Source organism: Chroicocephalus ridibundus, chromosome 1, assembly GCF_963924245.1.
Source record: "Chroicocephalus ridibundus chromosome 1, bChrRid1.1, whole genome shotgun sequence".
NCBI classification, from domain to species: domain Eukaryota; kingdom Metazoa; phylum Chordata; class Aves; order Charadriiformes; family Laridae; genus Chroicocephalus; species Chroicocephalus ridibundus.
Window position 1 is genome coordinate 80,900,465 of NC_086284.1, and position 16,095 is coordinate 80,916,559.

At 35.5% G+C, this 16,095-nt stretch overlaps 1 protein-coding gene across 7 annotated transcripts in view; it reads left to right on the forward strand.

Annotated features, from left to right (window-relative positions):
* Positions 1-16,095, forward strand: part of STS (steroid sulfatase) — a 118,448-nt gene that overhangs the window by 32,577 nt on the left and 69,776 nt on the right. For all 7 annotated transcript variants that reach the window (XM_063341164.1, XM_063341192.1, XM_063341220.1 and 4 more), the window contains 2 exons: positions 3,131-3,554; positions 12,084-12,220. In XM_063341164.1, the coding sequence (XP_063197234.1) occupies positions 3,131-3,554; positions 12,084-12,220 (561 nt within the window). The remainder of the gene's footprint in view (positions 1-3,130; positions 3,555-12,083; positions 12,221-16,095) is intronic.

The window sequence follows — 16,095 nt, forward strand, 5'->3', positions numbered from 1 at the left end:
TACATCTGTATTACTCAGTCTTCAGATTGCTCCTTTTCAACTGTCTGAGGGAAAAGCAGAGGGAAAACATGGATTTTTGCAGCCTTTCCATCATTCTGGGTTCTGTAAAGCTGAGTTCCAGATGAAGTTTCTTGGCTGAATAAGACTTGCCTCTCACTTCCGCTTGCCCTTCATTGCATTGCTTTTGCTCTGCAGAAATCTTAATTGTGGCCAAAGGAGAGGGGAAAAAAGTCTAGGTCTCAAACTATCTGGGTGCTCATAATTTACGATTAGCAGCATAAATTTCACTGAAAAGCTTGGTAGAATTTGCTGAAACGTGTATGATGGTTCTGTGAAGTGTCCATAGTACAAAGTTTCACTTGGCAAAGAGGTGAGAGCATTTTGCAATGCTCTCAGATTCAGAAGGGCCTCAGAGTGTAAAGCACATTACAATAATTTGTTCAAAGGCTAGTTCAAGGCAGGGGTTATTGTCACAAGCAATGAAACAAAACAAGTATTGTGGTCCCAGTCATCCCTTGCTTTTTCAGAGTAGTGCAGGATCTATCAAATCCCTCAGTCTCGTCGGCTGTGTGAGAATGACAATTGTGGCTTTCAGTCACAGCTGCCAATATAATTTGACCCAGTGTTTCTGTTGCTTTTCCCAGCTAACCTGCTCTCTGATTTGTTTGGCTTAAGTTGCTTCTGAACAAATCTTTTTTTGAGGCCCAAGTTCATCTTGACATTGAACAATTTGTTGTGCTTGCTGAAACCCTTTCGATAAAAATAGATCCTATATTTTCCCCTGTCCTAATTTGTTCGTGCAAGATTCTTCTGTTCTGGCTTGCAATGTCTAGTTTTATTGAGATCCAGTTTAAACAAACTTCTTTATATCATAATAAATGACCCTGAAAGTATCTTTTTCATATTTTTTTTCATTTTTTTTTCTTTTTCCTATTTTTTTACTGAACTATAGGTGCTTTGAGATTGACAAATAAAAAAAAAAATGTTAAAAATTAAAGCTTTAAGATCAATTATATTCATGATTATAAGCCTTTACCTTTATTTCAGTTATCTAACTTGATGACAGTTTTTTCATGCTCACCTTGCTACACATCTGGCTTTATGACTATTCCGTAAAGACAGTCATATAAGCCTAAGAGAAAACATTGAAGCATTTATTTTCCAAAACCTGTGTTTATGCTTGCTGGGAAGGAAATTCAGAGTTGCAGTCTTAGGTAGCCCTTTATTGGCACCATTATATCATCTAAAAATTCAGTATAGTGGTTTGCATTGCTGTTTTTGTAATTGGCCACAATAATATTCACTGGACCACGTCAAGAGTAGTGAGTAGGGCCATTCTGCTTGCGGAAAGCGGAACAGTGCCTCAAGTGAGGGGCCATCTGATAGTAAGGGGGTAAACTTCTGATGGGATGAGAGAGCTGTAGAGCCTTCCATTTCACTGGCAAATAAGCAGACCTGAAAATGCTTTTATACCTGCTTCTGTGATATACAGAAAATGTTTCTAACATAAGGCCATCAAGAGATGTGTGACGAGAACTGGACTCTCAACTAAGCATTCAGTTAGGGTCAAGATTTCTGTGGTATTTTTCTCCACCTTTGCTGACTGGTGAACTTAGGCACACGACATTCCCATCCCATACCTTAGTTCTGTCATTTGTGAAAGAGAAATAATGACATCGAGCCCATTTGTTGGGTACTATTTCAAAAAATCAGAACTAACCCCATGTTCGCCCTCGTTGGTACTGCAGTAGCTGCATTTGTCATTGCCAAAGCCAGAAGTGCAGGATGGATATGCTGTTCTCTAGACCCAGCAGATGCTCAGGACTGCCTGCAAAGCTGGGATGGTTCAGGAAAGGGGAAGATTCTATATAAGCTTTATTTCTTTCATGTACTGACACTTATATCTTGAAGTCTTTAGAACAAAATATTTCACATTTTTTTGGGCTAGGTTATGGGGTTGAGGACTTACTGGGTTTGTGGGATTTTTTGTTTATTTCTTTTAAGATCACAACCACTGAATTATGCTGGTCGTGTTTAGGTATTTGGTTCAGAAAAAATAAATTAAACTTGGCCTGGCAATATATATTTGTTTTGTCATCTGTTTTGTCAAGGGTGAAATTTTTTGTCAGATATTCAACACATTTCTTTTCTGAGACCTAAGAGCGTAGCACTAGCCATAATTTATGTCAATAGGCTTAACTGAATTTGATTTTTTTTTTAATTATGCATTTGAATTTAAATAACAGCTACCAAACAGTTAGGTCTGTTGCACTAAGTGATGCAACAGACCTGAGTTGTACCTGAGTCATAGAATGAATTATCTAGATAGTTATTGCAATCAGCATGGATATAGATTATGCTGCTATAAGGCAAATCAGACTCTCTATTTTCTTGTATCAGTCAGTGTCCAACTTTATTGCAGAGTTGGTATAATTTCCAGTGAGACAAAATGCTGTGAGAGGTAGTATTTGGCGGTAATTCACTGGTTACTGTTGTTTCTTTTTTGTTTGCAGATATGAAATATATATTAAAAAAAAAATCTCCCTCATTATATACATAAGTACATAGTGAGGGAGATCGGCAATTTCAGAGATTTGCAATCATTTAAATAATAAATGCCTTGGTAATTTCACTATTCTTGACTTATTTCCAGTTTGTTACTTTTTTTTTTTTTAATTAAACTTGTCAAATGTGAATGATTTGCCAGAAAAATTTCAGAAAGGATGTGTCGTAAGTTCATGTTGGCTCTTCCTAAGAAACCTGTAGATGCTACCAAATGGTATTTTCTTATGACTACTTAACTACGCATGCACAAAGGCTTCATTTTCAAAGTTAACTATCTGTTAGGTCTCTGTTGCTCTTCAGTGACCTGCTAGCCCACTCAGAATTTAATGGTCTCCATCAGGAGCTGTGCCAAACTAGTTCTAACTAAAACGATGAGGCAGACATCAAACTCTTTGATGAAGGCATAAAGAAAGATTAGATTAGATAGAAAATAGGGATCCACACAATAAATGCTGGTGGTGGGGGGATATCAGTCAGATAGTGACAGTTTCATGTTTGAAATAGCACACATTATAAGTCTGATGATTTAACTACGAAAACACTCCCTGTCCTTTTCTCTTTGTAGGAAAGTGGCATCTTGGGATGAACTGTGAAAGCAGTAATGACTTCTGTCATCACCCCCTCAGTCATGGATTTGATTACTTTTATGGGCTTACTGTGACCAATTTTAGAGACTGCAAACCTGGCCAAGGCAGCGTATTTTTAAAAGGGGTTCAGAAGTCCCTTGTCGTCCCAATCCAAATCGCTGGAATTGCCCTGGTCTCTTTGGCAATAGTACAGTACATTGGCCTCCTCAAAGTTCCTTTCCAAGCATTGGGTTATTTCATGTTAATAACTGCAATTTCACTTGCAGTTTTGATTTTTTTCTTTTATCATTTTCGACATCTGAACTGCTTCTTAATGAGGGACCATCAGATTATCCAGCAACCACTATCGTATGAGAACCTTACTCAGAGACTGACAAAGGAAGCCATGCAGTTTATAGGAAGGTAGGTTTCTAACTGTGTTATAAGTTAATACTGGCATTTCACAATGATGATGTTTCTGAAAAAGCAGAAAAAAAATGTTAACTAGTGGGCACGAGGAATATGTCATATATTATTATCATTTTTTTCCTTTAAAAGATCACTGAAGTTAAACTTTTTTTGTAAAAGTGACTGCTTTTTTATAACTATATTTACATGCTTCAGAAAAAAAATTTCAAGAAACATCTAACTTTTTTAGGACTTTCATTCTTGAGAATTTCATGTAACTTGAAATATGAAAAATCTTTTGTGATGTGACTTAATTATGTGAACGTACAATGCAGAGTCATAATCTATGACTTTTCTAGAGTGGGAAACTCTTCTTCGTCATTGATTTGAAGCATCCATTATTTGGCTTTCATAAGGCCAATTTTTTTAAGATATTGTCATTTTAGATACCTCTACTTCTATACCTCTTTCAATTTGAAAAGATCTGATTTACAGAAGTTAGGAAAGAAATGTTTTTTTGAAAGCAATGATTTTGTAATAGACATCACATTGGGTCACCTAAACATTGGATATACAAAATCATCCTAAGTCATTCTTCTTTTTTGCAAAGTTAGCTTTATTTTGGAATAATTACCACCACAGGGCTTTTAATGGGATCAAATCACAAAAGTGTTTGTATACTCTGAAATGTAAATCAATATATTTGGAGAAAAAATATTTCATCCAGTTAACTTCTTGAAAAATATGCCGAAGTATTTTTCTCTGTCACTTTTGAAACAGATCACACCATTTCTAAAAATAGTTAGTCATAAGTAAAAACATGTTCTAAGACACAATACGTATCTTAATTACTGAAAAGTATGTATCGGGTAGTTACTGTGAAAACATTGACATGGTGTCATTGCTGAATGAAAACTTATACCAAAGAATCAGAAGCTAAGTTTTCTAGACTTAATGACTGCATGCAGTAGTCATCAAGACTGTTAGCAAGAAAAGATGTTTATCTAAAATCTTGATCTCATACTGAAATTTTTATATCCTTTCTATCATTATAAATATTTGATGTGGCCATGTCAACTCATCATACCAAAATAAAATGGTTTTTATAACAAATTTCTTTAAGTAAGTCTTCCCATCAACATTCTCATGAGTATTTATAAACAAACTAAAGCATCTTTATTTCCTCTTGGCAATGGTGATAGATATAAAGATGCCTTCTCATCTAGATTCTAATTAACTTAACATTGAAGTACTTTGTTTATTACAAACATGCACATATAACCCCCTTTGAAAATTGTTCAGAAGTTATTTGCTTAGTGACCAAGCTTTTGGTGATTTTAAAAGGCTTTTGAGTACATTAACTGTATGTTGGCAGATTTTTCCGCGATTTACAAGTATGTAATATGCCTCTAGCGATTCATAATATTTTGAGTATCTTTGAATGTTTCATTGATTTCAATGCAATGACAATAAATTGGTAGCCCCAAAACAGGTGAGTTCAAGATGCTACAGAACTAGTAACTCTTTTAACTTTATTAATATTCAGAATGTGCACAATGTTATTGTATAGCTTAGTCAGTGTTTAGAGCTGGCAAAACAATGTATCATCTAAATCAGCATAGCTTTGTTGACTCAGCTGGAGGTAAGTTGCTTTACATCAGCTGGGCACTTGGCCCCAGTTCTCAATGTAGTTTCCAGACAAAATTGATGTTAAATTGAAGTCAAGGTTAAGAGCACATAGTCATAATTTACAATAAACTTTGTTACAGGAATGCTGCAGTTATAGTGAGAATTATAACCCAGACGGTTCAGAGTCAATGGTAAATTAAAGAATATCCAAGCACATGAATGTATTGAGAAGCAGTTAGGGCATTCGAGCAATCTTAACTGTTGCCCTGTAGTGAATTCACATGCAAAGTATATGACCACAAAACTTGCTCTTGGGGATAGGAGTAATTAGATTAATATTCACTGAACTGATCCGTCCCATGTATTAGTGGGAGCAACAAAATCAATATTTGCTTTGACACACCGGTTCTGACATTATATAGTTCATACCTGTGAACTCCAGTGCGCCAGTAGACCATTGCTTTTATGACTAGTCTACTGACTTTGGCCATTTGCACGGCAACAGCTGTCAAGGGGCAACCAGGTAGCAGCAGCAGTCAGACATCTGGCATTCATAAGTGAAGGGCCACCAGGTTTCTGGAAGCCACGGTTGCTCCACAGCATTCTTGTTGTTCCACTTCTTTCAGCGATCAGTCTTCCTCACCCCTCCTTTAGTCACACGTTTGACTCAGCACTTGGGTTGTCATACAGGCTTCTTTTGTTCAAATAACACAATAAGTAACAAGCTCAGTCCTTTACATCAGAAATCCCTGTGCACAAGTATACTAGAGTACAAACAATCCTGAATTTGAGAATTCATTCACCTCTACTGATTCTTAATACATTTTAACATCAAACTAAAAATCATCAGCTATCATGCATGTTTTAGTTGTATAATTATCTTTACAATAAATACATGATGAAGCTCCAATCTTCAACAGCACTGGTACTTCCTTTTATGCTATATTTATATTTAATATATATGAATGTATATATAGTTATATATATAAAAATTTCAATATAATTTTTTTATCTATATAAGTTTATTATGCCTATTACCTGTATTACCTCTTTAAGTTCTTCAGAGTTCAGACAATGGATTTCCTCGCGTTATTCTCTTTTCTAGCTGTTTCTCAGTCATCTTGTCATCTTTATAACTTCTTGCCATGTATATAATCATTAGATTTTGTGTTTTTCAAATCTTCTTATGGTATCTTCATCGCATATACCTGTGTGCTGTTATACTTACTTTGGTCTGGTATTTTGAGAGGTGATATTGTATTTGTTCTTCCTTAGTCTAGGATATGTGTATTACTTTTCATTTGTTCCTAGGGAGATTGAAAGAGACCAAATACAATAGTCAATGCTCAGAAATGGCACTGGAGAAGAGTGTATACAATATACAAGTGTCAGATCCAGTGCGTGAAAACAAATACTAATTCAGTTGCTCACCCTAATTGTAAGTGGGCAGGTAAGCTCAGTATATGCTAATTCTAATTACTTTTTCCCAAGAGCAAGTGTGTAATATTGTAAACCTATCAGAACACTCTCTAGACATGACAGTATATTTGAAAATCAAATGGATTCTAATTATTTCATGTGAAGTTCAATGTGGTTGTCACTCATGTATCTTCAGCATGCCCTTTAATGACCAGCTGCACAGACAATCCAGATTTGGAAAGTGCCTGAGACCTGTTTTTAACGTATCAGAAAATAACAAGACAAAAGTACTACTCTGCGATACAGAATACCTCTCTGACAATTTTGGATAGCTGATCACAATTAATAATTATTAAAATAAAAATCCTAATGAAATTAACTTCTGGAAAACAGTATTTGCATTTGCATGCAAACATGTTTATATTCAAAAGCTATGGTGAAGATGATGTCGAACAACTTTTGTGCAGATTTATTTTTTCTGTCATAGATTGCATAGCCATAATATTCAAGATTTTGTTATGATAGTTAATATTTGTTTATTTTCTTTTTATCTAGTCTATTTCAGTCCTTAAATCATTGTTACAACACATATTCAAATTTATTTTCATCTAATCTAGCAGATTGTGGTTTAGAGTTTTTCCATATATCACCAGGTCTTAAGATCAGGCAGTTGGCATGTTGTACTAGAGTTAGTTCTGAAATCAACTCTTTTTATGGATCCTACAAGAAGATTCTTTATATTTTACAGTAAAATACAAATTATAGAGGAGAATTTGTGTATCTTTGTATACACATGATGTATATGTGCACGTATATTAAAAAAGGGTAGTAACTTATAAGCCATAACAACTCTGCTGGATCTTCATCCTTTTTCTCAGCCCTCTGCTTGTTCCTTTTGAGCAGCAGAGCTAACATATTTATTTATATACTTCAGGGTCATCTGAAAATGTCAGTTTTTAGTCATTTAAGAATGATTAAAGACCTAACTAGTTCTGCGATGAGTGTTAAGACTGCATTGTAAATGCAACATTTCTAAAAATCAGTAGATCTGTAAACTGGGCTCCAAAATGTTGCGGGCGAGAGGGATTTAGTAATGAATATAATCTGTAGTAGGTAAGAAATTTCTTTTTTTCCCCATGCTTATGAGAATGTACTTTTGGAAGGGGAGGAAAAAGGTTATATATAAAGGACATAAAAGCATATATGAATTGTTTACCTTAAGCGTTTAAAGGATGAAATAGGCATGAAATTAGAGATGTATCTTGGCTATTTGCATGGAAGAATCATTTCACAAATGCAGATATAGTAGAAACTCATCCCACTTTTAATATCTTCCTGAAGGAGTCATATTTTCCATATTTTTATGTTTTTTCCCTTTCTCACTCCATTTTTAATGCCCTTTCTGGTTTTGATAAGTTGCTCTCAAGTGGCCTGGAGTTTTCTTTTCTGATTTTGAAAAATTTTGAAAAGATGAGATTTGTGGTTTAAAGGGCGTCTTGCAAAAGGGTAAGACAGGAATATTCATTCATGGATTCAGTCGTGCTAACAAGGATTTTAGCACTGTTGGCGGTCAGAACAAAAGAAGATCCAGCTTGTAGGACAAAGTCCTGCTTTGATAAAACTAAGCCAAGGTTTACCTTTTCCTTCTGCAGGAACAAGGATTAATGAAGTGCATTCAGCCAGTTCAGTCACAAAGAGCACTGTCTAATCGGTGATCTAATTTGGGAGTAGAGGAGGGAGCCATGGGGAATAAGCACTGAATGAATTTATCCACTGGGAGGGATATTGAATAACAAGAATATTAAAGAGGAGGTACAGGAGAGCAAACGTTAGGTTTGCATCTGCCTGTATCGACACGTGGTTACATATTTGTGCTGAAAATATATCCTCAGATTATATACTTCAACATTTTTGTTTTCTTTCATTTTATCTGTGTCTCTGGTGCACCGTGACTATGTGAAAATGACACATTCTCATTCAATAAGTCTTATTAAATTGTATGCACTTATCCTTATAAGAAGTAATATATTTTACCCCTGTATCTATTTCAAATAGTTCTTTGCACACTATTTCGGTCTTATGGGTGGATTAGGTGGAATGTATAAGATTTTGGAGATTACAGAAACAAATTTTAACCCAATTCTAACACAGCATAGTGTAGCCCAGCTCCGGCAAAGCCAAATATATCTGCTCTTGTAGTCATCCGCTGTGTATCATAGCACCTTCAATGGTATAGAGGGTGGAGTAGTCTAACGGATTAAAAATATGTACTTTAGGACAGACTAAGATGATAATTTCACATCTGGCAAAAAAAAATGTTGTTCAGAAAGATCATACCTGTCCATCATATTAAAGGTTAATTTAGAATTTATTGCAAAAAAATAAAACTGAGCCCATGTTCCTCTCTTATTTCCTGTATAGAATCATACTTGAAATCTTAGTTTGATTTGACAGCTGCAGGCCATCAAATTCAGAGCCCCACCTGTTGCTGTGCTGCAGTGGTCTTAGATCGACATCAATGCACGGAAAAGCAAACAAAAAGTACCCAGGGAGTCTTCAATGTGGAAAATATTTAGAGCAAAATTGCAGGAAAAAAGTTAAAAGACCCACATGTGAAGCACAAAGTCAGATTAGTTATAACTTGCTCTCTCACCCACTTTAAAGCTGTGTTTTACAGCCCAAGCCTGAACTAAATCCTTGAGCAATGTAAAAACTACTCACACTAAATAAGAACCCAGTACTGTGCAATGAAGAGGAGTCACCAGCAAGGCGCTGCATTTAGAGGTTTTCAAGATCGGTTAAGCACACATTAAAGAGTGTCTTGTGTCAAATGTGTGTAATCCTTCTGGCTGCTCAGTAAATTGAAAAGACTGTGTGATTCACGTTGGATAAAAATTTTTACTGTATTTGAGTAAGTGAATCTCAGATCTTTTGAAACTGAAGTTCCCGGTGTTTAAACTGTGTAAAAGATAGTGGCAATACATTTTTGAAGGAGCTGTTTACTGAAGAGGTTCAGGAGTTAAGCTGTTATTGTCAAATTACTCCCCTGCCTACTAGCCGATATTGTCATTCCATTTTCAAGGTCAGAGTAAGGGTAGTCAGTTATGATTCTCCTCAAAGAGTTCTGGCAGGAGATAAATAGCTCCCTGTGATCTTTTATAGGATATTAATAGGTGAGACACTTCTCCACCTGACAGTGAGCTGTCAATCAGAACCTGTCAATTTGAGTTGCAAAGAAGAGAATGATTTAGTGCCCTTCCATATCAATCGTTGATTCGATGACTCTTTGTGAAATTTAGATCTTTGTGTCAGTTCCATTTAAAAAAACAAACAACAAAACACCACATCGAACCTGGGTTATTATCGTTTGAAAATAACATTTAAAGTGGAGGCTTTTGATACTCCCTTTTAGCAACATGGATAAGCATTTAGAAGTATGCGCTGTCTCTGTGACATTAGAGCAAGGCAGTTTGCACGAAGAGTAAATTGTACTTACACCATTATAAGTATAAAGTAGATTTTTTGTGGTGTTTTCCCCTAGAATTTGTATATTGGTCTAAATTCAGTGAACTGTGCTTAAGGAAAAAGTCAAAGATAATACCATGCAGTAAAATATGCATGTTGTAAACCAAAAATCATCTGCCTTGCAGAAATGTTCTTTAATAAAAGGTCAGTGTTACATTAATATACATATGAAGTATTAAACTTATAAGTATACATGTTTTTTTACTTGAAGTGCTGAAGTTTTCAGTCTTTTTAATTGACTCAGAAGTCTCGTGTTATTTGTTGCTATAGTAGAAAGGTTCTCACATATATGACCTCTCAGATAGTAACAAACACAACTTCATGGAAAGTGTATCTTTTATCAAAAATACTGTATTTCCTTTTTTTTTTTTTGAACCTGTTATGATACTAAAGTAAAACAGGATACACGCACAAATATTTGGAGGGAATTCAAATAATTTTGTTTCCATTTTCCACATGAAAAAATGTTCTCTTTATTCTGTCATTTTTTTTTTAAAAAGGATAAACTTTTTATGAGATAAAGTCCCAGTCAGGAACACACTTATCAAGTGAGTAATCTGGATAAAATTTCCCATTTTGAGTTTATGTACTGCTGCCTATGCCAGTAAAAAAGAAAGCTGTAACCATGCAACTTGTGCAAAATCAGATCCAAACAACAAGAGAGGAAAAATGCATCCTCAATATACTAGATTAAGCCTGCTTATTTTTCCTTAAGAGTAAAGTATTGATATTGCATATATCCCTTTTATTAAAAGACTTTGTTTTCAGGTTCTAGAGGTTTGGGGTATTTTTTTTCATTTTAAAGAAACAGTTTGTATGTGCATGTCTGTATAGTTCCTTCCCTCTTTAAAAGGTGGATGAATTAACTGCATGAGGAAATATATAGTCTCCCTTTGGTGTTGATGTGAATCACAGGTATTACCCACAACAGATTGGGCAGGGAAAATATGGTAAATAAAGCCAAAAATACTCTGTAATCACCTGTGTGCTTTAAGGTGAGATCCAGACAAGTTTTCTGGGTAATGCTTTTCTGATTCAACTGATATTTACAATATGCATCATACTACAAATGCTGTTATGGCGTATAGCAGTAAATTTGGCTAGTACTGCAGGATTTTAAGTAAAATTCTATAAATAATGCATAAGAAAAGTTCTTACTCGAGTTGTGCGTTCACAACATACTGGAACTGATCATAAATATCGTGTTTACAGATCACAGGAACAGCAAAATTTACAGAGAGTCTGTTGCAGTTCAGGAAATAGACTAGTTGAGGAAAAAGACAGTGGAGACACTTCATTACTCTCAGAGGAAAAATATTTCTCTGTATTAGTATGTACTTTAAGATTACTTATTTTTTGGTGCAACACATTTGTAGTATTATTTACTGATCACATGCATACACACACAGAACATTAAATGGCAAGAGACGATTCGGTCATATACCTTAGTCCAGGATAATGAAGGAGGAAGAATACTAGTATACTTGATTTAACATAGTCAATGTTATTATGGTATGTTTGACCCTGGTCCTCATAACAGTCTAGTTGATCAGCTTCCATATGACCTCGTGAGGAAGATAATTGTGTTTCACATATATATGTGGTTATGGAGGTATGTTTTTGAACAGCGGTTGTATTCAGGCTTTTAAATATGTACTTGTAAAGTGAAGAGAGGTGCTTGTAGCCAGAAACTGCTAGGTTCTTGGCTTTAAACAAGTCCCTTTTCAATATATGTAGCAAACAGTAATTAGATTTTGTTGTTCATTTTTGCTTCCAATTCAGTATACAGTTAAGGATGACATTTTTACTCTGTGTATGTGTATTCAGGATTACCCTGTAATCAGTAACAGTACTCATTTTCCTCCCCCCCCCTTTTTTTTTTTGAGCTCCACTGCAGAAAGATTTCTTTGTATAAATTTTGTTATAAAATATGCTAAGGATTTGGGGGTTTGTTTTATTTTGTTTTTCCAGGAACACAAATGCACCATTTCTTCTTGTCCTGTCTTATCTTCATGTCCATACTGCTCTATATGCTTCAAAAAATTTCAGCGGAAAGAGCAAGCATGGTTTATATGGGGACGCAGTGGAGGAAATGGACTGGAGTGTAGGTATGTTGCATGTGCTTCTAATATCACTGGAGAAAATTCATGCCCACCAAATGCAGACTTCAGCAATTTGCATATCTAAGTCTATCTGACATACTTGTCCTTTATACTTAGGGGAAAGAAACAGTAATTTAAAAGGCACAGTAATCTGATCTCTTGTAATATCTAATTTATGATTAAATTTATTGTGTCCTACAAATGCCTGCTCTCTTCTTTGACTATGAAGGTAGTCCATACAGTACGGACTTAGCAGAGCAATGGACACCTTAACTGTGGACATTTGAAATAGTTGAATCCAACCCCATGAGCTTCTGGGTACGATATGGCTTCTGCAGGTTGTCCTCATAAAACAATATGCTAACTCAAAAAGTGACCACATGATATTGATATAAAAATATTTTCAAATAAAGTGACTACAATATACCTATTAGCAAAAGTAATTTGCTAATTATTTTAATGAGTTGTCTGAATGAGTGAAATCACTTAGGTGAGGTCCACTTCTGTTCATGAAGAATAGTCAAACCCAAACAATTTGCCATTCAGAGCGTTCCATTCTCTCTGAGGCTGGAGAGCAGTTGTCTTTCAACAAGATTCCCTTATCTCTAGATATATTGGAATGACTCTCTGATTCCAGAGATAATCACCTGTGAAAACAACTAACGGGTCATATTTGAAAAGAATCATATTGGAGAATAGCAGTATTAGGCGCTAAAGATGAGCTTACATTCCTCCTTCCAATACACCCCAAGTCAATTCTGTTCTCAGTACAACTCCGTGCAAATTGGCTTCCTTCAAGAAAATCTTACTTCCTTATTAAGTTGCTATGAACAGATATTCAGCTTTGGTGCATACATATTTTTAAACTGTGCAGTGAAACATAATGTAAATTCGCTTGCATATTTTGTATCAAGAAGTCTAGTTGCAGCAGCTAGGGGAAAAAAGGCGTCACAGCACATTTAGTGATTTGTAATGTATTTATTTACAAAAACGGAGAAAACCCTTGTGAGAAACTATGATACGCTTATTGGGAAGGGTTTTCAATGTGGAAGGTAACTGGATTAAACAGAAAAAACCTCTGTTATAAATCGGGTTTTGTAACAAAAGTGGCTTTCATTCCAGTTGTACTACACCCTGTATCTTTATCATCTCTGTCAATGGCCACCAGCATTTGGTCAATCAAGTACTTTCATTAGATAAAAGTATGCATGTCTTGTTGCTTCTACTTGCATCCACGTTGCAGTAAGCTACTGGGCATTAGCTGGTCTTACCGTCTGTGTTTGATTTTACTATTTCTTTTTCTGTTCCATGATAGTTAGCTTATCCCAGCCTTGTTGGTCATTTGCTGCTGCCATTGCATTTTGCTCCCTCCTTCAGGAGAGCGGGACCAGGGTTTAAACAGCCATTTGAAAAGCAAGGCAGCTGACATGCTGCTCATTCAGGCTATTTAATGATGCAGAGGTGGTAACAGATTGAAAACCGCTATTCTCATCCAGAATGACCACAGGCTCTTAGGAGATGTGTCAAAGAAACTGAACTCTAGGACAGAAACATCTAGTTAATAAAACTTGGGATAAATCAGAAATAGAAATTCAGTGGTGATAACATAGGAACTTTGAACAAACTGAGAGAGGAGATGGATGAGTTTCCTCATGTATTGTCCTTTACGATCCATTGCGGGTGCATCAGGAGCAGCGGGCTAGCTTAATTAATCAGGAAACAGATCTTTATCTGTCATAAACTTGTATACAGGCATCAAATTTTGTTTCAGTTAGAGGTCTGGTTACTTGGTTTTGCTTATGTCTTGTGAGACTCCTGTTGACAGATTGTGTATTTGCTCCAAGAGGTAGAAAATATGTTTATTTCCTCTGTTACTTTCTCCTCTGTTATTAGGATGATGAAAAAAAGCTATGGCTGACATTTCCAAGAGTGTGAAGGAATAATATAGCTTTTTTCTTTTTTTTTTTTTCTTCAACTGAAGGGAGTACTTATTTCCATTAACCTCCACTGAAAATTCCAGTCTTAATGCACCAACTAGGTCAGACAGAGTAGATTTATTCACTGTACGGCTGATGTCAGTAACCAGTATTTTCTTGGAATGCCTCTGAAGATGTTACAGTAGAAAAGTCAAACAAAATTGTCTGGAAAAACTGAAAAAGTGAAAACTGTAAGCTTTCCACAAAGGGAGGTTTCATCATTCACTAGACAGAAATTATATTTATGCATAGATGAATGTAACTTGCAAAAGCAATAAGAACAAAATAGCCCAGATATAACAATATCCTGCAAAACCTCACAGGAAGAAAAAATGAGTGTATGGAAAACTTCATTATAGTACAACATTAGAAATGTTTGGCATCTGATAGGAAAAATGAACACAAACTTCAACTCGATTCTAAAAGAAACTTACATCGTATTATGTGCTGAGTGGGAAGTATTGTGGAAAAACCCTTGGGGATGACTGAAAAAAAGCAAAACTAAGAGTAGAAGAGAAGTAGAAGTTCAGACTGTCAGGTACCAGTGATGAAAAGAATAGACCATGAAATGCAAATGAAATATTGTTCCTGATTTGAAAGATCAGCTGGAATCAGAAATAAGTCTTTAGCTGCCATTTGCAAGAGAAAAAGCAACAACCTTTCTAGTAAGACAGAGAATTTCACTCAGACTGAGAATTCTGAATAGAAGACAATTACTCCATTTTCATTTGTTTACTTATTGAGAATCAATTACCTAATTGGACTATAATTCAATTATAAGGCAATCTCCATGCTAGGAGGAGAAAAACCGATAATACACATGAATAAAATACTCCTTTGAATATTTCATGTTTGTGACTTGTTAAACCAATACTGTATGATTACAGTCCATGTCAAAAATACGAAATACAAAGTCTCTGGATAAGCTTTGGGACCATGTATGTCTACTGCATTTGCATACTGATGTGTGTGTAACAGAATTGAATGTATAAAGCATTCACAGTTATAATGTCACTGCATGTGACATGCCTTAGAGAGTCATTCTCTGGCTAATAACATTAATTTTCTTTCAATGTAGGCTAAGCACCTTATTAATGCTATTAATTATAATTCATATGAGAACAGATGAAATAATCTTACAGTCTAAAAATGGAAAAAGAAATGATGAATGAATTAATGCAATATTATCCTTTTCTTCCTTCCTCCCTTCTTCCCTTCCTTCATTCCTTCATTCCTGATTGAGTATAGGAAGAGAAATGGACATGTTCAGAAATTGTTTTTGATGTAAATTGCATTACACTAATTTAATCCAAAGCAGATCACTGCAAAGAGTTTTGGAGCCCCCTGTAGACTTGCATGCAAGCTCTGTGAAGACATACTAATTCAGCACCACTTTTGTAAATGGCTGTTTATTCTTCTGTCAACAGTAGCAAAGCTACATATCAGTTCTTAATCCTTTGTGGAACAGTCACAACTGAGTGGCTTAAGTGTAAAAAAGTCTCAGAAATTTTAGTCTGGTGCAAGCTAGGTAACTGTAGAGTGGGGGCCTTGTCTGGATATCCTTATTAGGTGAATGCCCTGCAAGCTGAAAAAAATTAACTGCCTCTCTGCCATGATCTTTTCACCTGTCTTAGGGTGAAGTTATACCAAGAAAATATTACCACCATCCGATGTTATTTAATGAGAAGAAAAGGAGTGGAAGTAAATCCCAATGCATCTTACACGTAGCCTGTGTTTGAAATACCTTAGACGGTTTGGCAGAGTTATATATGAAGAGAGCAGCTCTGTATCTCCCCAGTACAAGTGGGTTATGGAGCTACAGTACAGTGTCACAAAGATGATTAAGGAACTCGAGCATCTCTCCTATGAGGAAGGGCTGAGACAGCTGGGAGCTCTGTTCAGCCT